Here is a 27,956-nt window from a genome sequence, read left to right as displayed (position 1 = left end):
TACCAAACCCTTCTTCTATGGTAACTTAAACAATAATTGAACACACTATTATCCTTGTCTTCTGATTTCAAAACTAGTTATCCCTCAATTTGTTATGCAATGGCAATGTTTGTTGATTAAACACATTATATGGTTGCACTGTTCTAACAGCCCTCTGAGGGAAATCATAACTACAAAGTGGCCCGAGATTAAAAAAGAGTTTGACACCTGTGCTTTAGAATAATATGACTCAAGTAAAAGTAAAAAGTAGTCATCCAAAAATTGACTTAAGAGTAGGAAAGTACTCAATGAAAAAACTACTCAAGAGTAACTTGAGACTTATGATTTTGAGACTTATGATTTTTTTTTAATCAGAGCATGAACATCAAATATATAATATAATATTTAAAAAAAAATAGTAATAATAATATATGGGAATCAACACACACCTGCCACCATTTAAATTTTAAACTGCCCAAAAACCAACAACACATACATTGGGCCCTACAGAAACGTTATTTGCTTTAGTCACTTAAATGACTTCATGAAGAAGCTGTTTGTTGACCAGACAGAGTGATTGTGTGTGTGCATGTGCGACACCATATGATAGGGCGAATTTGACCATATCACTGCCAAAACAACAACAGAAACATCTGCAACTTACAACTTGTTTTCTCAACTTAGAAGCGGGTTGAAATAGTTTGGGCAGTCACAATTTAAGAGCTGCATGACAACGCTGTTGTTTTTCAGAGTCTGGAAAGTAAGCACACTCACGCGGCTGCTTGTACCGTTCAATAAACGGCTGCAAGTGCTTCGGCAAATGTGGCTCTTCTTTACTATTTACCACATCCTCTCGATTTATTCTCTTCCAAGTTCCACTGGAATGATTTCGATAATTTATTTATTTAAGGAATTCATTTCCCCTCCCACCAGGAGAGCCAGGAGACAAGATATCAAGCACGGAGACCCTGCCAGCCAGTGTTGGGATACAGAGGATAGTACGTGGACTGTATTCTGACTGGGATTTCCTAATTTGTATGTGATTTTGTGGAGTTGTATTAGAAACCAACAACATACTGTACCTTTGGATGGCTTTTTCTCTAGGCCTCGGCGTTGGAAAGGTGGAGGAGGGAGTTCTCTTCGGTGTGCAGAGCAATTCGACGTTCCTCGAGTGCATCCCCAAATCTCAGCAGGCCCACATCAGCTGGTTCGTTCGCAGGACTGGATCGGAACACAGGGAGCAGGTCAGAGTCTCAAACTTTTTAATAGCCTCTTCCTGAGGACTCCCATTACTGCGCATAACTTCACAGAATTAATAAAGAAAAAGCATCTAAAAACGTCATATTTCATTTCAGTTGAAGTCTGGTAACTGACTTATTGGAGGTCAGAATCCGGAATGCCGACACAAATCACATTAGAGCAGATCTTACGGGAAGTTTAAAGGAGCACTTTGACTCGGGACACCAATTACTTCTCATACAGACGAACGAACAACTCCCAGTGGGCCACTGTGTCGTAAAAAGTAATGAAGAGAGCAATCGGGAAGTCAAGAGTTCCTTAAATTGAGTCGTCATTGATTTTCATGAGCGTCCAGGGCTTTGGGAAGTGTTGCGCCACAAGGACAGAACAACATCTGCAGTTCGTCAGACCGCAATAGAAACTTATTCATACTAATTGCTTTGTTATTCAGTGTAAATTACCTTCTCAGCATCAAACTTAGTTATCCATTGATTTGTAACTTCGGAACAGATTTGCGAAAGGAGCGAGTAGGGTGTGTGCGAGGCGGGCGAATGGGAAGAAGTCCAAGGAAGCATGTTCAGGGTAAGAGGGAAAATGTTGTGCTTTGAAAAGAAAAAAAATACAGCAGAAAGAAATGTTATAATATGTTTATATTGGCAAAGATTGTTTAAATCAGTCTTGAAAGAGTGCACATTTTTCTTTTGTATTATTTCATATTTTGTTAGCATTTATATTTGCAGGAACGGTATGTAAGCTGTACAAAAGGACTTTACTGTGAACATTACTTTTAAAACTCAGATTGAAGAAATGTATTAGTCCTTCTAGTTTGGTGTGAAATGTTTCAATGTTTTCATATAGTAAAATACCGTACAGTGCTATTTTTCTTATTTAAAAAAACAAAAAATGTATAATGTATGTTTGGGGCCTCGAATGGATTAATAGCATTTCCATTAACCTATATAGGATGAAGGAGATTTAAGAGATTTAAGTGTTTTGAGTTACAAGGATGGTCATGGAACAAATTAAACATAGAAATCAAGGTACTCTTCACAATTTACTCCAAGAGCCGGTCCATGTCCTCCATGCTTCAAAGTCCTACATGCTATGAGGGGTGAAAGTAAACACAGAGAGGTGCAGTGCAGAGGCCACTGACAACCCCCATCCCCCTTGTTTTTTTTTATGCCCCCCCCACAGCAGAAAGACGAGTGTTTGCAAAGTACATGCTGGCGTGTGTGCATGTTCTTTTATTATCCCCCGACACAGCAGAAATAATAACAGAGTGATGATTCCATGTGTTTGCCGCTAGAAAGGACACAATGGGGTTTTTTTCACCGGGTGGCCAGTTGTCGGGGCGTCTCGGTGGGGCCGGCGGACCGCCCGGGGTCCCTAGGTGTGGGACGGGTCCCGTCCGCCAGGCCACTCTCGGGTGGACCCCTGGGCCCGATCCTGCCCCTCGATTGATTGGGTGGGGTCCTCAGCCTCCGCGGTGCAGGCACAGCAATTACGGGACACTTCTGTCAGTCTTTGTGAATGCGAAACGGTGTCAATTCACTTCACTACAGTGGGTACGTAAAGTATTCAGACCCCCTTAAATGTATTTTTCATTCTTTCTTATATTGCAGCCATTTGCTAAAATCATTTAAGTTCATTTTTTTCCACATTAGTGTACACAGAGCACTCCATATTGACAGAAAAAAACTGAATTGTTGAAATTTTTGCAAATTTATTAAAAAAGAAAAATTAAATATCACACAGAGCCTTTGCTCAGTATTTAGTCGAAGCAACCTTTTGAGCTAATACAGCCATGATTATTTTTGGGAATGATACAACAAGTTTTCACACCTGAATTTAGGGATCCTCTGCCATTCCTCCTTGCAGATCCTCTCCAGTTCTGTCAGGTTGGATGGTGAATGTTGGTGACAACCATTTTCAGGTCTTTCCAGAGATGCTCAATTGGGTTTAAATCAGGGCTCTGGCTGGGCCATTCAAGAACAGTCACGGAGTTGTTCTGAAGCCACACTTTCGGTATTTTAGCTGTGTGCTTAGGGTCATTGTCTTGTTGGAAGGTAAACCTTCAGCCCAGTCTGACGTTCTGAGCACTCTGGAGAAGGTTTTCGTCCAGGATATCCCTATACTTGGCCACATTAATTTTTCCTTCGATTGCAACCAGTCGTCCTGTCCCTGCAGCTGCAAAACACCCCCGCAGCATGATGCTGCCACCACCATGCTTCACTGTTGGGACTGTATTGGACAGGTGATGAGCAGTGCCTGGTCTTCTCCACACATGCCACTTAGAGTTAAGGCCAACCATTTCTATCTTGATTGGCTGGCAACCAGTTCAGGGTGTACCCTGCCTCCTGCCCGATGACAGCTGGGATACGCTCCAGCACGCCAGCGACCCTAGTGAGGAGAAGCGGCTCAGAAAGTGGATGGATGGATGGAATTTCTATCTTGGTCTCATCAGACCAGAGAATCTTATTTCTCACCATCTTGGAGTCCTTCAGGTGTTTTTTTTTTTTTTTTAGCAAACTCCATGCGGGCTTTCATGTTTCTTGCACTGAGGAGAGGCTTCCGTCGGGCCACTCTGCCATAAAGCCCCGACTGGTGGAGGGCTAAAGTGATGGTTGACTTTCTAAAATTTTCTCCCATCTCCTGACTGCATCTCTGGAGCTCAGCCACAGTGATCTTTGGGTTCTCCTTTATCTTTCTCACCAAGGCAATTCTCCCCCAATTGCTCAGTTTGACCAGACGGCCAGCTCTAGGAAGGGTTCCTGTCATCCCAAACATCTTCCATTTAAGGATTATGGAGGCCACTGGGCTCTTTGGAACCTAAAATGCAGCAGAATTCTCATTTGCTCTGACATGCACTGTGAGTTGTAAGGTCTTATATAGACAGGGGGGTGGCTTTCCTAATCAAGTCCAATCAGTATAATCAAACACAGCTGGAGTCCAATGAAGGTGTAGCACCATCTTCAGGATGATCAGAAGAAATGGACAGCACCCGAGTTAAATATAGAGCGTCACAGCAAAGCGTCTGAATACTTATGGGTGTGTGATATTTCAGTTTTTCTTTTTTAATCAATCAACAAAAATGACAACAATTCTGTTTTTTTCTGTCAATATGGGGTGCTGTGTGTTACCTTGTCGGGTGCCCCTATTTTATCAGTGTGACAAGTGGATATTAAGTCAAGTGTAATTCTTTATCCTTTATGTATTTTGAGGACAGCATGTCAGAGATCTTTTATGAAGACACTTGGAAATTGTCTTACATTGTGGAAAAACTAATTGCAAATGTCTCCTTTAAGAATGTTACTTAAACAACCAATGAAACATGTTTTATGCTGTTGTGTTGATAAGAAGTATGTCCTGTCTTGCTTCAAAATTCATATGTGATGCTTTGATGACATTCTGAGAGTTGCTGAAATTATGTACTGTATGTCGTTACCTTGCTGCACGTTGTCAAAAGCGGACAGGAACACCAACAGAAGATTTGTGGCTCCTAAGTGTACCTTGATGACGAGAAGTCACACACAGCATGGCCTGGCTCCATCCAAGTTGGCTTAACATTAAATGCACACTTAGAGCATACAGCAATGTGAAAAGATTTACATTTCTGGTGGTAAAGCTGTCTAATAACGGTCGTTCGAGGAGAGCTTTTATGAAATACCTTGCTATAAAACTTTTATTGCTGCTGAAAAACATACAGTTAACATGAATGGTTGTCATTGTACAGCAATATAATACTGTATGTAACATGCTCTCAAGCTATTATGCACATTCCTCTAGGGGTTTGTTGACATAATAGAAAAAAAAATGTGTGGGGGATATTACGGCAGCTGTGTAACTGGCATTCTGCAGTCAGATAATTAAGACCGTGTGACGATTAAAACAGTTTTTGGTCAACGGCGATTGCTTTTAACACACCAAGGTGGGAAAACAAAGGGATTCTCAGGTGTGAAACTTCACACTCTGTCACGCCCGAGATTTCAACCAGCTTATGTTAAGGCTCTTAATACAGTGGTGCCTTTTTGTGAAAAAGCTTTTATTGAAACACCTGGAAACCATTTTAAACAGAGAAGAAAAAAAAGGTACTGTAAAAATACTTCCGATACCAGATCTTTATACTCAAAAAGAAGCCAAATTTTGAAGCCAAAATATCGATATTTTTTATACTTCAGTCACTTGAGGTTATGTATACCATTAACAGAAACATGACTGCATTGTCGAAATTAATAATAATGTTGGTGGGAACTACTGTATTTTCACCACCATAAGGCGCACCGTATTAAAAGGCGCAGTCTCAGTTACGGGGTCTATTTTTTATAATTTTTTAAATTTTTTTGATGAATCCTCATCCACAAATCCATAAAAGTCCTCATCTTCTGTATCCGAAATGAACAGCCTGGGCAAGTTCTCCATCAAACACCCCGGGTTCCCTCTCGGCATTGTCGCAGTCAGTCTCGTTGCCGGGGGGCTGTTCAGCAATGATGTCACCGTTTTCCTGCTTCCGCCACTTGCGAACCATGGATTCGTTGATCTTGAATTCTCTCACGGCTGCTCGATTCCCATGTTCCTCCGCGTAACTGATACCTTGCAGTTTAAACTGTGCTTCGTAAGGGTGTCTCTTCATAGGTGCCATTTTCGGGGGTCGGGGGTTTCGGGGGTCCTTTGCCAAACCGATGTTTTTGCACAATGCACATACCGCCGCTATATACCTACTGAGGGCATGCCTTTGGCGTCCTCTTTCACGCGCACCCTTCCCCCTTTAACATCTGCATGCTGTCTTCAGTTCAACCTTTCCTCTATATAAGCAGCGTGTCGGCAGGAAATGCTCCCAGTCAGTCAAGTGGAGCGCTCATCAAAGTCACACAACAACATTTACAGATTTTGGAACGCGGTGAATACATAAGTCGTGCCGCATTATAAGGCGCCGCGTCCATTTTGGAGAAAATTTAAGACTTTTAAGTGCGCTATTTTTTTTCCGCTTGGGTAAGTGCTTAATGCATAAGTGCAGCGGCATCCCATGCTGCACAGTACGCCAGACACTCAATTTCAGACATCAACACAATGGCAGAGAGTGCTTTCAGCTATTTTAGCTTAAGAAACAGCCTAGACGAGGTTTGCGATATATGTGGAAAACGGTAAGGAGTTGTGGCAACACAATTAAAACCTTGTGAAAGGCCTCAAGTTAAACCACAACACAGAGAACGAGGGATTTAAAGTATGATGAGGCAGAGCCGCAGACAGAAGAGTATATCAGAACTCACCCTTAACCACTGCTAACTAGTAACACCATGACAGCTGATCCCAACACTCTGGGTGACTGCACCCAATTCAGTGCGCTTCCTGTTTCAGAGCTTATTTTCATTTTCAGTCATCAGGTTTCAGCTGCTGTTTCGTTCGGGCCAAGCATGCTGAGTGATTGAAAAAAAAAAAAAAGCTGGATGCTGATTTGTTCTGTGACACGCAGTAACTGGTTTTGACTACTAGCTTGCTCTGTGAACGGCCCCATTCATAGGTTGATGCAGTGTCGTCAGTTAAGTAGCTTTTTTGCTGTTGTTATATTTAACAAATATTCCGACCCCTCTAGCTTAAAAAAACAAAAAAAGCGAGTAGCGGCACTTTCTCTGTTATCGGAGAATTCTCAATAAGTGATTCTCAAAGTTTGGCACTCGACTTGAGGGATCCCGCTTACGACTCCCTCTAGTGGTACACGGATAAATCACTGAATTACACATCGCATAATAATACAGTGGCTTAAACTTTTTTTATTATTATTATTATTCCGGCGCAGTGCATTTATTAATTACATTTCAATTGTATTTATTTTTGCATTTAATCTTTTAAAACTGTTTCTTTTGAAACATTTATTTAGATATCATTTGCATTAAAGTTTGTTGTGAAATACATTATAACTGAATCCTTATTTAAGTACAGTTTTGTTTTTAAATTTTCATTCGGTTTCTTCTTCTAAGCGTAACCATTTCGACTTCTTTATCTCACAGGTCAGGCCGGACGACCGTGTCATACAAACGGACCGAGGCCTCCTGATTCGTTCCCTGCATGTGTCCGACGTCGGTGTGTACGAGTGCGAAGCTCAGGAGCACACTCACTTCGCGCACACACTCCGCCGGGTCACACTGCAACTTGTCCCTCACGGCCAACTGGACCGAAAACCTAAAGGTGGTGAAGACCTGATGACAGAGCTACGGCACGGCCTCCGTTACAAAGACTACCTGAGGCTCATGAGCTCCCCCGTGAGCTCCCTGGAGGAGTACTGTGACTCACTCTGGCTCGAGAAGAGGCCGTCGAAGGCCCGCGGCCGAGCCTTGGGCGTCGGCAAGTGGAAACACATGCAGGAAATGAAGAAGAGTAGGAACAGAAGGCACCAGCGAGAGAAGGAAAGAGTGACTGACAAACTGTAGTGGACGGCGAACGAGGAAGAGGGCTGGAAAAATGGGTCGGACAGGTGAGTCCGTACACACAAAAACAATTGGAAAGGTTAACAGTTGACAGCATAACTTGCAAGCTGTTTTTTTGTACTCTATTTTTAAGGCTTTGGTGTGAAATGCTCCAAAAATACAAAGCCTAACCGCCCATGCGGAAAGTTAATGACCAATTATTTAATCGATTAATCGTAATTCATACAAAAAAATTTGAGATTCCCCAAATTAGTACGTAAGTTGGAACATTTCAGGAGCAAAATAAAATTTTGCTGCATGCTGTGAATGGGGTAAAAAGAAGCACCATCTGGTAGACAAACTTGAGATGGGGGTCTCAAATTTACGATGAAATTCTGTTCCGCTGGCAACCACGCTACCCAAATGTAAATGTAATTTGGAGCAGTTATCATTTCAGTTGCTGTAGACACAATAAAAAGGTGTGTAAGTTTGCTCCATGCTTTGAACGGGGCAAAAAGTTGTGCCATCTGGTGGACACACTTGAGAGCCAGTAACAGGGGTCTTCAGTTTATGTCGGAATTCCATTCCGACAGCGGCTACACAACCCAAATTTGTACAGCATTTAATTTGGAACAATTTCCATTTGAGTACAGAGGCAACTTTGTATAAAATGGTGTGAAATTTTGCAGCATGCTTTGAATGAGCTCAAAAGTAGCATCAATTGGAGACCAAACTTGAGAGCCAGTAACAGCATTCCCAGGCTTACAACGGAATTCCCTTCTTACGGAGGCGCTATAACTAGGGGTGGGCGATATGAATCGCCTTCGATATAATAGTCAACGTTGCTTTAACGATGTGCACTTTTATGTTAAGAGTATTCATACTGTCTCTAAAAGAAAGCAACCGAATGGGTGCATGGACGGCATATGAGGAGAGAAAAGTGGAAGTGCATGAAAGTCCTCATTTGCCAAATCAGCGGACATGATTCACTCACGTGACTCAGTGGCGGGCAAAATAAACTCTCGCCCTCAAACTAGCGGGCCGAGCAACCTTTTCAGGAGTTTAGCAGCTGAAAAAGTGGGTGAATTGAAACAATGGACTTCAAAAGAAAGGATGTATAGCGTTTTGTTGGCCAACTGGAAAGTGACACAGGTTACCGACTACATGCTGGCTTCCCAAGCGTGGCCAGTTTAAAAGCAAAACAAAGAGAAAAGACGGCGCTGTTACCATCGTATATTCACTGGGGGATTCATTCATTTTGGATAACATTTACAAAGAAAACTGCGCGCTGCCAAAGTCATCCCAAACGCTGGTGAGGCTAACGGAGGAGCTAGCTAGCATAGCCCTACTGGCGCAGCTGTTTGTAACTAAATACTGTATTTCACTATCCCGTCACCGATCACCCACTGCTTTAGTTATTTGAACCCTGTACTGTATTACCAATTTCGGCTGCTAAACTTGTCACCGGGAATTAAAAAAAACAAAAGATTCCGGTCATGACGTCACATTTCATCATTTCAAAATTATGTGTGGGCCCGCAAGTGCGAAGTTTGATCTTTTTTCCATTTCACCCTTCATAAGAAACACCTTGTCATGTGGAAAGGTTTAAAACATTATGAAGCTCGTAAATCTAATTTCCCTCACGGCATGAAAAAAGTATCCATCTATCCATCCATCCACGACTTCCGCTCAAGAAAAAATTTGAAAACCTACAAAACACACAGAAAACCTTTGCCGAGTCATTTAGTACACACCCACTATTTGAGAAAAACAAGTAAACGTTGGCAAGACAACGCCATCAGCTACATTTCTTTCGGCTGTTTTCTAGCCTAATTTGTATGACAGTGTGCAAACTTGTCTATTTTATTTAAAATATTTATCTTCATTTTTGGACATTTAAAAAAAATATTTTTTATAAAAAGCTTAACTAAAATATTATTGTGTAAACCTGATTTGGCATATTCTCCTGTATACGGTCTGGGCATGAGTTATGAATTGTTAAATACTGCCATACATATTCTTGTGCAATGTCAAGGATTAAGGATAAATGTCCTCGGAAGCAAGCAGAGCTTTACACCACTTTTATATATATATAGGATATCTGTCAAATTGCCGTTATCGTAAAATTAAAAAAAATAAATAAATAAAATAAAAAAGATATTTTCATTGCCCATATATCGCCCACCCATAGTTATAACTCAAATTCATACGTTAGTTGAAATGAGTTGCAGTCTATCTTTAACCTATGCTAATGCAGTTGTGACATCACAACTACAATAAATATTTGTATGAAAAACAACCCAATGAAAAGCAGTATGACTGTATCTGCACAAACTAGTTCATTGCCAGGTAGTAACCACTAAATGTCCTATGTCTGTACCGTCGGGAACCGAAGACCCCCTTTATCCATTTAAATGCCAGAAAATACGATTTTTAGTCTGTGTTTCCTTTTTACCGATTATTTTAACATTACACACTGTCAAACAATTACAATAGCTGATGTCAGGTTGTTGTTCTTAAAGGTCAGATGACTTGTAGCCAAGTAGTGCACTCAATTTTGTCTCCAGTGACACAAAATGAACATAACGGCTGACGATTTATTCACCGATTATCATGCCCATCCCTACTTTGGTCATTGAGAGATTCGAAACTATTGTTAAATTAGTGATCATGGGAAAACTGTTTCCTCTTGAGGATGACAATGCATTCATGTTGAATGACTGACTGTAAATAATTGTATGACTTGTATAGAATATACAAGGTGCATCTCAATACAGTCAACCCCCCGTCTCTGCCGCAAATAGTGAAAGTCCATGAGCAATTGACACCCAGACAAAAATATTGTACGTAATTGTCAAAAGATGCCAGCAAGGCACTTTTTTCTATTAGACAAAGCTACGGCCTAACAAAATGGAAGCTCCTCTCCTCAGTTCAACATAGATGCTTGGCCCGAAAATGCCACCAGATAGGGCCAAAGCAATATTTTTATACAAGACATGGCTTTGGCCTGAGCACAAAATGGTAAATAGACGAGTTTTTCAACAAATAACAGGAAAGGTTTCCTCAAAAAATGTGTGCGTGTGTGTTTTGGGGTCACTGTAAATTAGAATATCCTAGAAAAGTTCATTTATTACAGAAGTTGAATTCAAAAAGTGAAACTCATTTTCATTGATATTAAACATTGTTCAGAAGGCCAATTCTTGCCCAATTCCTATATTAAAATAATTTTGCTTTCTTGAGAAGTGATTGATATTTTCATTAGCTGTAAGCTATAATCATCCAAATTGAATCATAAAATATTTCACTCTGTTTGTAGTGAATCATATAAGAGTTGGACTTTTTTAAAATGTAACTACTGAAATAAAATTGTGTTTTCTACAATATTCAAATTTGTTGAGATGCACCAGTACATGTCCAGTAATTAGTGCTTTTTATGATAAATACGAAGGCTGTGATGTCAGGGGCAGCCAATATTATATTTTTGTACTGTCAGATCTTTGTTTTTTGCTGAAACTATTTAAATAAATATGTCATGTGTGCCTAAAACTTGAACATTGTCCTTGTTGTTGGTGAATAAATGCAAGATGTGTGCAGTTTCTAGACCCTAGCAACTGGAGAATTGGTGGGTTGGCCTTTTTCTAGGTGTCCCGATATAGCAACACAGGTCCCTGGACGCTGTACATGGGGATGATTCAGGACCAGCTGCTCTCTTGTTTCGTCAAAATAAATAAATAAACCGAAAAAAGTTGTGTATGTGAAACCATGTGATCACGCAGAGGATTCCTAGAATAAACTGATAAACATCATGAGTTACAGAGTTACGCAAACTTCAATAGTGTCACATTGTGTCGTTTTTAGTGACACTTATTCGGATAATTAACACGTCAAGGTCCTTTTACTGCATAAAAGGACTGTCAAACTATGGTTTTATTAAGAACATTACAGTGATCCTTCACAGTGATTCTTCGCGTCTCATGAATATTTTACACACTTCCTCTGTGGTCATTGTTTATTTATTGACTGGCCCGCAAAGAACAAACATATCGAGCAAAAACAGTAACCACTCCATGGAGACAATACCCTCATTCTTCAGTAATGATTTTGGGCTTTCCTTGAAGAGAACTCAGAGTGAAGCACCGGGAAAGGAAATTGCAAGCAAAAAGCAGCAATCTGATGTGATTGCAGTAATGAGGGCATCGGACTGGCCTCGAGACCCCTGGAGTGGGTTTGCAAGACACTCACACGGTGATGGAATGCAAGGGACACTTTGACGTTCTTTAACTTAAATTTATTAAACACACAAAAACCAACCCAACGAACAAATATTGACATATGGTTATTTTAAAAAACTGCTTCGTCACAACTTTCTTTTAAAGCAAAGCAAAGAAAATGTATTGATGTAGCGCATTTCATACAGAAGGTAACTCAATGCGCTTTACATAATCAAAAGCATTTTAAAAATAATGAGAAAAACAAAAAGCAACTTTATAACTTAAAAACAACATACAGTGCAGGAAAGCTCATTTAAAAGTGGAAATGCTTCTGAAACTGATTCATCAACGACGTACAACTGATTCATTTTCGTTGCACTATTTCCATATCTGTTGTTGACCAATACTGGCCACTCATGCGAGAGTAGCATCTGCTCCATTTGCACACTGATCGAGGAGTATCTGCAACATTTGCACAATCAACATTGTCCCAGATTATCACACTACTATCACTTTAAACCGCATACACTCCTTGAAGTCTCGCCACCCTTTGCACAATGGTCATTGCACCGGACTATTGCAATATTTGTCATTCGAACTGCTCTAAGTGCTAGAGGACTCTGCATCTTTTGCACAATTGTGTATAAAAAACATTAAAAAGTACCGGCATTACCAGTTAACTAGCAACCCTTTATTGCTCAGTGACTATTTTTTTTGTCAATGTCTTTATGTCTCAAAAGTGTTCTCTGTCAATTGACTGTCTGTTGTCGTACTAGAGCGGCTGCAATTACCGGAGACAAATTCCTTGTGTGGTTTTTTTTTTGGACATACTTGGCAAATAAAGATGATTCTGATTCTGGTTCATTGGGGAGTTATGAAAATGAATTGTGTATTATTTAGTTGTAAATAGTTTCTGTCTCTGCATATTTAGAAATGCTCAATATATAATCAAATCACCTTCTTATTATTAGTAGTCCTAGTAGTTTTAAGGGGCGTCGCACCCATTGGGGATGTGAATGTCGCAACCTCCAATGCACTTTCTCCACACCGATCCGATTCATCCTGCCCCCTACCTACTAAAAAATCTCGTGGGCAGAGAGCGTTTTAAAGTAGCAGTTATTTGAAGGTTTATACTTACCGTAACATAAATGCTAATTTCGACTAGCCCATCTTTGGCATTTCACATTATGTTGGCATTACGCTAGTGGACTTTTGTTAGATTAAATTCAATGGTTTGGTTGAACATTTTGGTTCCATCTAAACCATCCACCCGTTTTCTTCTGCATATCCGAGGTCGGGTCGCGGGGGCAGTAGCTGTAGCAGGGAAGCTCAGGCTTCTCTCTCCCCAGCCCCTTCCTCCAGCTCTTCCGAGGGGATCCCGAGGCTTTCCCAGGCAAGCAGAGAGACGTAGTCTCTCCAGCGTGTCCTGGGGCGTCCCCGGGGTCTCCTCCCGGTGGGACATGCCCGGAACACCTCACCAGGGAGGCGTCCTGGAGGCATCCTAAACAGATGCCCGAGCCAACTCATCTGGCTCCTGTCAATGCGGAGGAGGAGCGGCTCTACTCTGAGGTCCTCCCGGATGACAGAGCTTCTCACCCTATCTCTAAGGGAGAGCCCGCACACACTGCGGCGGAAACTCATTTCGGCTGCTTGTTCTTGTTCTTTCGGTCACGATCCACAGCTCGTGACCATAGGTGAGTGTAGGAACGTAGCTCGACCGGTAGATTGAGAGCTTCGCCTTTCGGCTTAGCTCCTTCTTCACCACAACGGAACGATACAAAGTCCAAATTACTGCAGACGCTGCACCAATTCGGCTGTCGATCTCCCGTTCCATTTTTCCCTCACTCGTGAACTGGACCCCAAAATATTTGAACTCCTCCACTTGGGGAAGGATGTCATCCCCGACCTGGAGAGGGCACTCCACCCTTCTGAAAAAGGGGGACCACCACCTCAGTCTGCCAATCCAGAGGCACTGTCCCCGATGTCCACGCGATGTTGCAGAGGCGTGTCAACCAGGACAGCCCTTCAACATCCAGAGCCTTTAGGAACTCCGGGCGAATCTCACCCACTACCGGGGCCTTGCCATCGAGGAGCTTTTTAACCACCTCGGTGACCTCAACCCCAGAGATAGGAGAACCCGCCACAGAGACCCCAGACCCCAAGGCGAGCCGGTGGAATTGAAGAGGTCTTTGAAGTATTCCCCCACCGACTCACAACGTCCCGAATCGAGGTCAGCAGCGCCCCTTCCCCACTATACCAGTGTTGATGGTGCACTGCTTCCCTCTCCTGAGACGCCGGATGGTGGAGCATTCCTCAAAGCTTTCTGGAAGTCGTTCTCTATGGCCTCATCAACCACCAAAGCAGCATTCCGCTTGGCCAGCCGGTAACCATCAGGTGCCTCAAGAGTCCCACAGGCCAAAAAGGCCCGATAGGACTCTGTCAGGTTGGATAGGATTAGAAATGACCTCATCAAAAGGACGGCCAAGGTTAGATATTTCTGAGAAAAAGTGGAGAGAGAGCAGACTTCAATGGTCTGGACACGGCCTGAGGAGAGATAGTGAGTATATTGGTTGAAGGATAATAAGACAGTAGGGCAGTTGGTGTTAGAGGAGGATGCAGGAGATGACATGGAAAAGGATGACACGCTATGGCAACACCTTACGGGACAAGCCGAAAGAAAAAGAAGAGGATCCAGTAAGAGTTAGCTCCCGAGACATGATAAAACGGTGCACTTTTATGGAAGTTGCAATGGAGTAGGGCTGTCACTATTGAATCTCTTAATACAATATAAATAATGAAGATATTTTGTCGAGTATTTGAGTAATCACTGCCCCCCCCCCCAAAATAGTTTTTTATTACTAACATGCATTTTATTCTTATGATTGTTGGACTTCTATCCTTAAACTGCATATGTGGGTATGGAGTGTAAACAGACTGTACAGAATTTTGAGACAACAAAATCAACCTTTACTAAATGGTTAGTTATTGCAATTAGCATTAGCATACTAGCATTTTAGATAAAAAAACGCTACTTACCGTTCAGCTCACTTCTACATCATGTTATATGTACATTACACTTCTAATAGTGTCTTAAAAAGCCCTTACATATGATACCGTGTTGCTTTTGGCAATGTTTTTTACTGGCCCAACAGTGCGTCCCTCTGCAACAAGTGTCTGTGCTGTAAAAATGGACAGTAGCCAAATGGTTCCGTCCAGCGCAAATTGGTTCTGGGAGGTTTAAATAATAAATATGCTCTTATGAATATTTTTTATTGCCTCAAGGCAGAAATCTTCAAGTTGACCAATTTTTGTGGTCGATTTAGCCAAGTTAGCTGATTTTTTTTCACAGCCTTAAAGTGGACGCATGTTAGACAGAATTCGTTTGGAACTTGTCAATTGTGTTCGCACCAGTTTGTATGTCATCACACTTGTCCAAATGAAGCGCAACAACTCAAACAGCATGTCAGCAGGATGGAGACCTGAATTGAGACGTCAACAGAGGGTATTTACAGCTGTGCCGATGTACTTGTTTGCCAAGCGGTGACTGTGAACCTTTTGGCCTTGGGTGGAGGCAGTCAGAGTTACGTCGAAGCTGTCGGCCCGGTCGGTATTGATGTTAGCCCGGGGGTAGCGGCAGACAAGAGGTATGTGCGCATGGGCTCCAAATAGTTGTTTCCCCACAAGTAATGACTACCTATTCCTGATTTACAGACGTACGCGACCACCCTTCTCCTCAACTTTTGTGACATGCAGAATTATATAGATCTTAAACTTAGTATGTCCAAGGTCTGACCGAGGGCTATATTGCATTTGACTTTGGGTGGCATAGAAACAACAACAAGCATATAAGAGTTCAAGACATCCTGGGAAAAGGAAAATCACTAAGGTCAAGAGGAGGAGTGATTGTTTAAAAAACTCATATTGCAGTAATTAAAGCCCATCATGTTTTTAAACCTCAAGACAGAAGAGGGTTAAGCAGATGACCTGTGGCCTGCTAGCTCAGCTCCATGCTAGCCAAGTCCTATTGTCCGAGGGTTCGAAAACCTCTCTGAGCTAATAGACCGTCTCACTTAAGTCGAAAAATGTAAATTAGCTAAAAAGAAAAATGTAACCATTGCAATCAAATTTGGTATAATTAAAGAGTGTGTGTGTCCCCTCCCCCTCCCCCACCCACATCACAGAACCTGTAATACATTAATCGTTAAAATTATAAAAAATAAAATCATGAATTTTTTCACTCTCTTTGTGATGAAGCTATATAATACCTGACTTTCACTATAATACATGACTTTCAATGTTCTCGATGCATCCCTTGACGGAAGAAGTTCAAGACCTCTAAAATTGTCCTATGTCCAATATTTATGAACTCACTGAGAAACAACCCAACCCAAAGCTACAGCCACGTCGATGTACTGACCACACATGGTCCAGTCGTAGAGTCAGTTCAGACTTTTGTTTCGTATCCCCTGAAAACAGCCTGCGGTTACATTTTGTCCGTGTCAAAGCTCTATCAAAACACAAGTCTACATTCTTGGCATTTTCAGTGGATACATGCATTGATATATTATCCCATCATGTTATGGCACGGGCTCAGAGGAAGTGTCGGTCTGACTTAGACTTGAGACTGTTCTTATTAGAACGTGAATGTATGCCGCATTAACTGCGGGGAACAGTTCTTTGACATTTTACACTTAAAATAATCTTTCAGTCTTTTTGTTGTTGGACGTATTTAAGAAGAGCTTCGAGTATACGAGAGTCAGCCTGAGATTTTACTACTTCGTTTTTAAAGTGAAAAAAAAATACATTTGGCAAAAGACCAACACAAAAGAACAAAACTCGAGATAAATTGTACTTTCAGTGTGAGGTAACCAACGTGAACTATTGGTGGCCGGATGTGAAGTTTTCTGCCACCATCTAGCGATGGAGTGTCTGAGATGTCGCCAAAAATCCTCACAAACAACAGCAGATGCGAGCACAAATTAACAGAAAGCTGTACTTTCTCTGCAAGGTAAGTCAACATTTTGCTTTCAACACCAATGTATGCCATGGGAAAGTCTACTTGCAATTTTCATTTACAGTAAGTCTCACTTTTATGATCGCTTGGATGTATGCTGGTTTAGGTCAACTAATTTCAACAAGTGTCATGAGATGAAAAGCTTACGTTGAATGTTTGACTTCTCAACAACTGCAGCACTTTGTTCGAGTGTGTTAAGCATTACGCCTCCACTAAACCGAACGAGCCATCGCAATCGGTCTGTTTGTATTTTTACGTCACAATGTTCTTTAACTGGCCGTTTAGCAAACAATTGTTTTTTGTTTTGCCGTAAAACGCACAATGTGTTTCTATTTAATTGATGTGGCAGGGCCTTGAACCAAACATGTTGAGTAAAACAAAGTCTGTCCAAAGTTTAACACGAAAACAGGCAATAAACTGGAATATTACAACAACAACATCATGCTGAGAAGCATACGCTGGATTGTAAAACAGAGCCGGCAGCTTTTCCCTGCTGCATTAAACAGGCAACCTACCTTGTCAGCATCATTCCCCGAAATCTTTCAAGTATCTGTAATTTACTTGACTATTTATTTTTATGACTTTTCACTTTTACTTCCTTCATTTGCAAATTGATCTGTCATTTCTAGATTTGGAGAAGCAAGATATTTCCCAACCGTGGTCTTCTTGAAAAAAATAGTTTAATGTTGTCGGCTACAAGAATCTCATTGGCAAGCGCCCACCTTATCTTGGCTCTCTGCTCACCATGCAAACCACCACCCGCACTCTCCATTCCAGCAGTTTTATGAACCTCTTCATTCCCAAAGTCCGCACTACTTTTGGTTGATCATCTTTTCAATTTTCTGCCCAAAATGACTGGAACACACTTAAAAAAAATAAAACTCACTTCATTCTTCCCAGTATTATTGCTAAAACATTAGTGAGGTATACTCTATGTGATCGCTGGACCGGTTTTTAGCCTGTTTTGAACCTTTTATTTACCATGTATTACGTACCTGTAACTATATCACAATGTCTTTGTTGTCTGAGTATTTGTATTTTGCTTTGTTTTCCTCTGCTGTCTGCTTCAAGGTCACCATTGCAAATGGAAATCTGTTTTAAACGGCCTTACCTGGATAAATAGAGATTAAATGAAATAAATGAGAAAAGAATGATTTTTGGTGAATGTGTCTTGTGCCAACCTAAAAACCACCAGCTTAGTGTAACCTGAAAAGACAGTTGTATTTTTAAACATTTTAACATTCGATAATTTTCCATTTTTTGCTACTCCGTTCACACGGTTAGCATAGCTACGAGAACACGTTCTTTTGATGTTGAATAAGTTGAGCCAACACTAGCCAGCTCTTAAACAACTACTTTTGACGTTTTATATTCTTCTTCCCAGTATGAGCACTATCCAAATTAATGAAAGAGGGAAACTATTTTGTGTGCAGAGACAATGCCAAGTCATTAAAATATAGAATATCTCTACAGAATTGACAGTAAAAAAAAAAAAAAAAAAGAACAATTTGTAACTTTTTGCTTAAGTACATTTCAGAGTCTGTACGCTTTTACTCACCTCATTCCCCACCAGTTGTTTTTAAAGAAGAGTTCCCCATATTGCAAGCTGTTTAAAGCATTTTGACTGATCTTTCAAGATCCAGAGAATATTGTGTTCTGTGACAATTTAAGCTCTGAACCTACCAAAGATTGGTTGGTCTCACCAAAAACAGTTTTCTGACTAAAAGGCGGCGAAACCTAACTTTTTGTGAAAAGAAACATGTCAAGCAGAGCAGTGACTTTAACGCTCTTATTTTTTTTTGCTTTTATGACAGCTCAAACTCTAAAACAAAAACAAGACTGAGAAAGAGCTTTTGATGGCAAACTACTTTTGCCAACTCTGCCTGTAATCAACCCCAGTCATCCACTGACACGCAGTCAAGGTTTCTGCAGCTTTTCGTGAAACAGCTGGAATGAAAAATGTATATTAGTCCAGCCTCAAAGCAACCCGCTGATCGTAGCGTGTCGGTACATTTTATGTCGATTGTCGGATTGATGGATGATTCAGGACTTTCGCAAAGGGGTAAAACGCCTAGAAGTAGAGGCGAAACAGATGGATTTGTGCGAATACACATTGACATTTCACCAATTCATCTTGCCCAGCTTCATGCTGTTAGGGACTGGGCACAAACTTCTTTTCTCTTGCCTGGTCTCCATGTAAACTGACTTGCAGGCTTTTTAAACAATTGCTTGCCCGGATGGTGCCAAAGTGGATAACCAGGTGTATATACAGAAATTTTGAAAAGACCTAGCAAACCACACTATCAAAAGTCTCTGCTTCTTTTCCATAATTTTTATTGTATGTTTTGAAGAGATACAGTATTTTTGACTCTTTTGTTCAACAAAACATCTGAATTGTCAGGTTAACACACCTGGGCTTCTCTGTCAATGGAATTATCTTAATGACCTCCCTGTTCGTTAACGATTTAGTTATCTTCCCTGAACAGACGGTAGATGACTGTGAATTTAATGTAATCGAAGGTTCCGATGTTGAATGAGTACATTATACAGGGCGTTCCCCAAAAATGTGACACCATTTTAAATATTAATCTTAGTAACTGCATGTCCTAGGCAAACAAAATGGAAAAAGGCTTCAGAAAATGAAAAAAAAATAAAAATATCAGAATAGTAATATTCAGTCATATTTAGATTTTATAATTGATTTTACAAAGCGTGCACTGCCAAATAAGCAACACATTTTCCTTTCTGCCTTCCTCTTTGAATTTCTTGTGCCATGTCCAAATTTTCTTTACGGTTGATGTATTTTTATTTAATTTCCTTGAGAAAGCGTGCTGCACACTCTTGTTTGACTGTGTTAGAGAAGATTCTATTACAAAATGCTTTTTTATCGCTAGTGTATGTTGTTCTTCACCTTGAAAAAAAGGTATCTTGACTTATGAGTTTAATTTGTTCTCTGCTCAAGCTTGTAATTTCGTTTACTCATATATATACTGTAAAATACATTTTCCCCAGTGAAATGAATTATAACAAGATTAATCCATTCCCGCCCCCCCCACCTCCCCCAATTTTTTTTTTTTTATGTTATATTTTGTTTTTTTGTATGGGTTGGCCAGTTAGTCTGCATGTGAGCGCCTGGGCGTGTGTTGTGGCCTACAGTAGCTCCTTGTGAGTGTATTTGGTTGTATTTGTGAGTGCTTGAATGTTTGGCCCGTTCAATAAACACAGACAACTTGAAAATTGGGGCATTCGCAACCCAAGGAGTCTCAAAGTGTACTGGGAATCTAAATAATCAATTCAGTACAGTTAAGATGTATTTAACTTTTAAATTCAACAGATTTGAGTTTAATATTTAAGAACTATTTGAACGAGAAGCCTTGCGACGTCAGCACAGACTACTGAACCAATGAGTTTCCCTTGTGGATGAATAAGCCTACCTATCAGTTGACCTCTAACTACATCGGGCCCAATCCAAACTACGGTCATCAGATTTTGAACTTATATGAATAAATGAAAAAAAAAAATGCATAGATTTATTAGAGTGGCACCAGAGTGAGTGGCACTAAGTCAGCACTTTTGGCAAGCGTGAAGGACGCGGCGCTCATCGGGCTCGACCACTCTCCCCAGGTGACGGACGACCTCGCTCGCAGACATTTTATGGCTCCTTCCGCAATGCTTAATACTGAATTATGGGCGAGAATAAGCAGGGAGTATATTTCACAGCAGACACAGCGGTCACGTAGGAGTCGTCGTGAATTTTATAGCGGTTCATTTTCCGAGACGGGTGGGCGGGGGGTGGGGTGGGGCGAGAGAGACGAAATGAAAGTGGCAATCTTCTTGATGAATGGGAGAACATTCACAGTGAAACGTGTCATTTCAAGAGATTCATTGGTCTCGCCGAGGCCATCTGTTTAGACCTCACCGGATTCAAGGCTTTAAGGGTGTCACAATGGCACTTTAAGACTTCATTTACTAGGAACACACAATAACTATTTTTAAAATCAAATCTATTTAAATTCTGAGATACTGTATCAAATCTGGTTTGGAATTGGGAAGGGAATTTAAATGTTACATAAAACAACTTCATCCATACATTTTTCCTAGCCCTGTATTTTGGTGAGATTATAATGTATTTTAATTGTACAAAACCCAAACCCCCAAAACTCACTAAATAGTGAAGCCCAGGAAGTTAGACAAAAATTTGCCCCCGACACCAGTATCAGCAATCCACACAAAATCAGTGAACTATAACCGGACGCATGAAAAAGTCTCAAGGACCCATGCCCGAAGTGCAACAACAGGAAGTCCGCCATTTATGATTGAAGCATCAATTTGGTATCTAATGTGGGAGGAGCATGGTGTCAAAGTTTGGGGTTTCGTCATGAAAGAGTGGAGTTGAGGACCCAAAAAATTTTTGGATTATCCCAATTGGTTTGCCAACTGAAAAAATATTTTCTCTGAAAGCTTGTCGGTCATGTTTGTGGCATTCTTTGACCAGGACTTTACATGTTTTTGTGTTTTCTCTTTGCTTTTGGGTTACAGTACCATCTGGTCATTTACAACAAATGGCGAGGTCGCATTTCACATGCTTCTATTTATGCAAAGTAGCAGCTAATGCTAATTCATTCCTGTTTGTCTGCGTGATAGCGTCTGCTTGTGTGAGATAAAGGTGAGGGAGATTGATCGCAGAGAGCGAGGCCATCATCTGCCCCCCTGCAAGTATTGTGAGGGTGGTGCTATTATGCAGATGAGGGTGTTAAAAGTAGATGCACACCAGTCGGCGTGTCATTAAAGCTCTAATGGCAGTTGAGTTCAATTTAAGCAAAACCAGATCTCATCCATTTACTTGGACATCTATGTATTATTGACTGGGCAACACTTACATCATTATTGCAAAAACAGCACATGTGGTATTTATTTTATTCACTACTTTAGCTAATGTAGGCAAAGATGTTTCACATTGAGGAAAGACGGGCCCTAAGGGGTATATATCTTTCTTATCTAAGAGAGGAAATTGCTCCTTCTCCTGTTTGGCCGTCTGGTGTTTAATTAATAAATTCTGCAAGAGGAATGAAATAAACAACTTGTAAGTGTCTATACAGCATGTGGAAAAGCGTTGGGCATAATAGTCGATTAATTGATGGGGGTTATATTGCCTGGAATTGGCTGATGGCATATCGAGGCAAAAAGGAGTACACCGCTCTGCTCGTATACTTCTTTTCTGTCTCGTTGTATAAAAGATTGATTTCAGTTTGCTTGATTTGATTTCTTCGACATCAGACAACTCCTCCAGGTATCGTTATTTTGCATGATGCCAACACTGGCATGGAAACACGAGTTCAGACATTAAAATGATTAATTCTGTCAGAGAGTGTATGTGGTCAAATAAGATAACCTAAAATAAAATATGATGCCAGTGAAAACTACAACCGCAATAACGTTGATAAAGGAATTATTTATGATGATGATTTTTGTAATGGATCATTGGATTTTGTGGCTATAGCTTATGCTCCGTGCCCTACGTCTCCGTTTGATTTTCCACTCTCTATTTAGTGTTGATCCAACAATGCACTCTCTATTCCAACCAAAATATTATCCGAGTAGAAATGAAAAAAGAGCCAATTACCAGCGGCTCATCCTATTATTGGACGACGCGTCTGTGTGACATAAAAGGTAGCAATCCACTCATGCTGCTTTGTTGTGATGAGATCAGAGGACCACAGTGGAAACCCATTACCCCAATTACCCAATTATATCAAATGATGGATGATTATCAAACATCACCCACACCGCCGCTCCTGTAGCATAGACCTTCTCAATGAACCTATTAGGGCTCTTAAAAAAAAAAAAAAGAAGTATGAGCTGCTTTTGACTTTCTTTCTTGTTGTTAAATGTCTGGCACTTCATGCTAGAGGAAACAGAGCTTTCAGTGCCTGGTCACAACCTTGCACCTGAAACATGAACGGGCTCTAATAGTGTATGAACGTTGTTTTGGTATTTGGACACCATATGTACTTGGACAATGCCAGAGTTTTTTTCGTGTGTTTTTTTTGTACATTGCAGTAACTTGCGATGGGTGTCCTTTTTCTCTTATCAAAGCAAAAGTGTAGGAAAAAGTGTCACAAAAAGGACCAACATTAATTAGCTAATGCTGGCTGAAATTATGTCTATTCACTGCCATTGACGGCTGTTGAATTCAAATATCTATGTTAACATGGAGGACCGGCAGTGAATGAGTTATGTCTACTGAAGATAAATTATGGCATCTTTTTCAACCAAAATTTTGATGGAACTCCACCACACTTGGGACGTTTGGGACGACCACTTTGAGCTCTTTTGGGGCAGTGAAGTCAGTAAGAGTTTTAATCAATGTGAAATACACCCGACACCTCGAGCCTTTCATCAGAGATCATTGCCCAAGGCGCCCATGCATCCCAAACGAAACCCGTCAACAAACAAACCTGCACGTTCTGATAATTATCCGTCTCTACCCCTTGTCTGTCCACCTCCTTCCCTTCTTCACTGCCTACCAACTAAAACTCACAGCATCAGACACCAGTGATAACAGACAACTTTAGCACTGCACCACTGTTTGCTCACTCTAAAAATAAGAGTGTAGGCTCCAAGCATCATAACCCACGCATGCCTGGCATGTCAGTTGCAGCTTTTATTTATATGAGAGCATGTTTCTGCATTAGAGATGGAGGAGGGGGTTATGGCGTGGGTCAAGAATATGGGCCTGATTTACTAAAGGTTTACACGTGAAAAAATGGGCGCAGACTTGCATGTTGCACTGGAAGCTCATTTACCAACTGGGCGCACCCAGGATTGCGTCTGCCAAACGGGCAAAATGGCCATGCAAGTCATTTTACGTATTCTGGAAAGAGTATATGCAAAAAGATTAATTTGACAAAACTAACACGACTTGTGGTGGCTGCGTCTTTAAATACGGTGTCAGAAAGACAGGTGAAAACCGATACTGAGTATGTGTGGGTGAAATGAGGTGGCACGGGAGTATGGCTCTTTTACGCTTGTGTAAACATTGTTGAAATGCCAGAAAAAAAAATTTGCACGACATGTCCTCTATTCAACAATGCAGTTTTGGAGCTTCTCAATGATCTGATGGCTGATGTGGAGCCAATCACGGATGGAGTCCTGCCATCTCACCTATGAGAAAACCCTGCATTTCCTTGCATCTGGGTCATTTCAGTGCGCTGTGCCAATTGGTGCTGGCCTCTCCCAGGGCAGTTTTTTTCAGTGTGCTGTCCAAAGCTTTAAACATAATATTACCCACGCACTCAGCGTGAGTTAAATCAAACAAATCATGGCTTTTATGCAGTTGCTGGCTTGCCCAAAATGTATTACTGTATAAGTGTTGGATTTATTTTCTATAACTCAGTAATATTTTTGTTTGCCTCTTCCACTAACACTGAATATTTCCATGGTAAAAACCATCGGCGCTAACTGAAGCGCAAAAGTCTCACCAGTTCTCTTCACCCCCTCTACACCTGTTGCCAAATGTTACAGTGAGTGAACACCGACTATTTGGGATCTTAGTAAATAAGGTTCAATAATGTACAGATGCCAGATATAAGAAAGTAGGCTCGCAAGGGTCCCACTGACTGCTGGTAATACATACAGGGGAGGGGCTATTCTTAGATTCTGTGTCGAGCCTGTCTCCAGGGAGTTGTCAAGGGGATTCCATTACATATACACACAGGCATGCAGGTGTCGTCAGACATCTCCATTTGATCTTTATGAAGCACTGAAAGCCAATAGGAAAGCACGGAGCTCCAACTACAAGATCGTGTTCCGCCACATGTGATAACTCAATTAATTGAGTAGAGCGCAGATTAGGTTGCCGCTAGCCAGCAGTTGCTGCGCGTTATACAGAGCGGTCTGCCGGACCCCTGGTGGAAAACAAAGTGCATGCGGCGTTTATGTGCCGGTGAGATCAGCCATTCCCAAACACTAACTCTGGAAACGGACCATTTGGGTCACCAAGCACATTTACAGACTGTAACGATGACATGATTACATATAACATGGTTCTATTTATACAGCAAACATGATCATGAGGTCAGGTTCATTGTTGGTTTGTGATGTCATGTTTTCAAAGTCACTCAAGAAATATACGTGGGGCACATCATTACATTACTTAGGTCAGGGGTGTCCGAATCTCTCTCATTGCAGGCCACATTGTAGATATGGTTTCCATCAGAGGGTCGCTATGACTAAAAATCAAATACACTGTTTGCATAATCACATCATATTACGTATACACAGTTTCCCCTGCATTTCATTGTCATTATACAGTGTATATTTTGAACAACAAATTGAGTTTGAAATCAGAAGTCATGGAATATGGTGACAGCCAAATCTATAGTACAATGACGCATACAGATACAAGTTTAATTTGTTGCATGGCCACACTCTTAACTCAAAACATTCATATCCTCTCTCCCCAGTGAAATGAATGGAAATGCCATTAATCCGTTCCAGCCTCCCCTCCCCAAAAAAACAAGTTTTTATTTATTTTATTTTTTAAAAAGATGAGCACTTTATAATATTTATTTTATAAAACATATAATAATAACATCATTGTATAGAATGTAAAGAATAAATAAGTTTGTGCATCACGATTATTTCATTGCGACTCCTTTTGGTTTGCGCGACTTGGCCGACTGGGGGGTCAGTATAATATAGTCATTAAGACAAACAAAGAAGACTTTCACAATTAATGCACATGACTCAGTAAGCTGAAATAATAATAGTCGATTTTCGTAGAGGGATAGAGTACCTCAACGAGGTAAGGCGGAACAAGACCATTTAGAGATTTAAAAATGAATAGAAGAATCTTAAAAAGGATTCTAAAATGCACAGGCAGTCAGTGGAGGGAGGCCAGGACTAGAGTTATGCGGTCTCTCTTACGTACTCCGGTTAGGAGGTGAGCAGCAGCATTTTGAGCCAACTGGTGACGTTCAAGGGAGGACTGGGTGAATCCAAAACAACTGTACTGTCACACAATGATGTGAAGTTTTTGTGCGACTACTCCTCAACATTTTGGTCCGTTCCAAATTGTACAATGTTTAGTGAGTTCCAATACATTCGACTCTAAAATGTAACTGAATACATAGCATGTGTTTCATGGTCACACCTTTAAAGGACCCGATTGTTCAGTCAAGGTTATAGTGCTTAGGTTAGGGTTGGTGAAATTGAGGGAAATGCTGTCCTAAGGGCACAATTATACGGAAGCGAAAGGAGGAAATGCTATTCCTGTGCAAGAAAACCCTGCAATTGACCATTTTTTCCACCCCGGCAACCTTAGCCTCACGATAGCTTGATGGCTGTAACACAACACCCCTTTTTAGATATGATGGCCGAGACTTAAATTATTGCTTTTCTTTTTTTCCGCTCTCACTATGCGACAATAAGCATGTCCCCATTTGTTGCAGAGAGTGTAGCACCTGGCAGTTGTGAACCCCAAACCCCTGCCCCACCGCGCCCCATCACATGTAAATCCCGAGGTGGGCGGCTCGAGCACATAGCACCTCATAACAAGGGCATTGACTTACAGACCACACGCAACATCGAAGTCTCGCAAGAGGGTAGAAATCCTGTCCACGTGTGTGGCGAGTTTGGGAAGAAGGTCCTAGGTTAGACCCTATGTAGCTGTCCTTAAAGCAGGATTACAACATTCATCCAAGCAACGACAAATTATCTTATTGACGGTGTTTGGACGATTACAAATAGAAAATCTAGTTTTGTAATATAGGGATGAAACCCCAACTTCCACTTAATATCGTGTCCTAGTCTGGATTTACACTGCAGCTCCAAGCGTCTAATTCAGATTCAATGCTTAGATCCTATATTTTTGGCTGTCTATTCCCATGTAAGTTTCAAGTGCCACACATCCCATTGTCACAAAACTGAAACTCTGATTTCAATGCGATACCTGGATGTAGATACCGAAACAATACCATGGCAAAAATTTAGGTCTGATTCCGATCTAAAGACATCCAATTCCATATGCTTTTTTTCTCTTCAAGCTTTCATGATGCAAATCCCAAGAGTGCCACTTGAGAGCAAAATATTTTGTCTTAATTGAATAATGCGGTGTGAATTCAGGCTCCAAGTCTTACATTGGGTCACGCACAGTGTCACAAGAAACCAGGCCCATTATACTCCCGAAGCACCCCCCACAGGACCACCCGAGGGACACGGTCGAACGCCTTCTCCAAGTCCACAAACCACATGTAGACTGGTTGGGCGAACTCCCATGCACCCTCGAGGACCCTGCCAAGGGTGTAGAGCTGGTCCACTGTTCCACGGCCAGGACGAAAACCACACTGCTCCTCCTCAATCTGGGATTCAACTTCCCGACGGACCCTCCTCTCCAGCACCCCTGAATAGACCTTACCAGGGAGGCTGAGGAGTGTGATCCCCCTGTAGTTGGAACACACCCTTCGGTCCCCCTTCTTAAAAAGGGGGACCACCACCCCAGTCTGCCAAGCCAGATGTCCCCAATGTCCACGCGATGTTGCAGAGGCGTGTCAACCAGGACAGCCCTACAACATCCAGAGCCTTGAGGAACTCCGGGCGAATCTCATCCACCCATGGGGCCTTGCCACCAAGGAGCTTTTTAACCACCTCGGCAACCTCAACCCCAGAGATAGGAGAACCCGCCTCAGAGAACCCAGACTGCTGCTCCCTCATGGGAAGGCATGTCAGTGGAATTGAGGAGGTCTCCGAAGTATTCTCCCCACCGGCTCACGTCCCGAGTCGAGGTCAGCAGCGCCCCATCCGCACTATACACAGTGTTGATGGTGCACTGCTTTCCCCTCCTGAGACGTCGGATGGTGGACCAGAATTTCCTCAAAGCCGTCCGGAAGTCTTTCTCCATGGCCTCACCGAACTCCTCCCATGCCCGATCAACATCAACTCTGCCCTAAAAAAGGCCCAGCAGAGGATGTACTTCCTGCGGCTTGTGAGAAAGCACGGCCTGCCACAGGAGCTGCTGAGGCAGTTCTACACAGCGGTCATCAAATCAGTCCTGTGTTCTTCCATCACACTCTGGTTTGGTGCTGCTACAAAAAAGGACAAACTCCGACTGCA

The 27,956-nt window shown here is 41.6% G+C and overlaps 1 protein-coding gene across 3 annotated transcripts in view; it reads left to right on the top strand.

Annotated features, from left to right (window-relative positions):
• sema3d (sema domain, immunoglobulin domain (Ig), short basic domain, secreted, (semaphorin) 3D) overlaps positions 1–11,154 on the top strand; it is a 50,643-nt gene extending 39,489 nt beyond the window's left edge. For 2 of the 3 annotated variants that reach the window (XM_061677775.1, XM_061677774.1), the window contains exons 16-18: positions 913–977; positions 1,084–1,223; positions 7,224–11,154. In XM_061677775.1, the coding sequence (XP_061533759.1) occupies positions 913–977; positions 1,084–1,223; positions 7,224–7,643 (625 nt within the window). In that variant the 3' untranslated portion in view covers positions 7,644–11,154. Of the gene's footprint in view, positions 1–912; positions 1,015–1,083; positions 1,224–7,223 lie in introns of those variants that run through there. The other variant, XM_061677776.1, reaches the window with a different exon arrangement.
• Positions 11,155–27,956: the final 16,802 nt, after the last annotated feature.

This window comes from Phycodurus eques, chromosome 5 (genome assembly GCF_024500275.1).
Source record: "Phycodurus eques isolate BA_2022a chromosome 5, UOR_Pequ_1.1, whole genome shotgun sequence".
Taxonomy (NCBI): Eukaryota; Metazoa; Chordata; class Actinopteri; order Syngnathiformes; family Syngnathidae; genus Phycodurus; species Phycodurus eques.
Note: the sequence above shows the minus strand (reverse complement) of the source record. Positions and strands in the feature narration are given on the sequence as shown.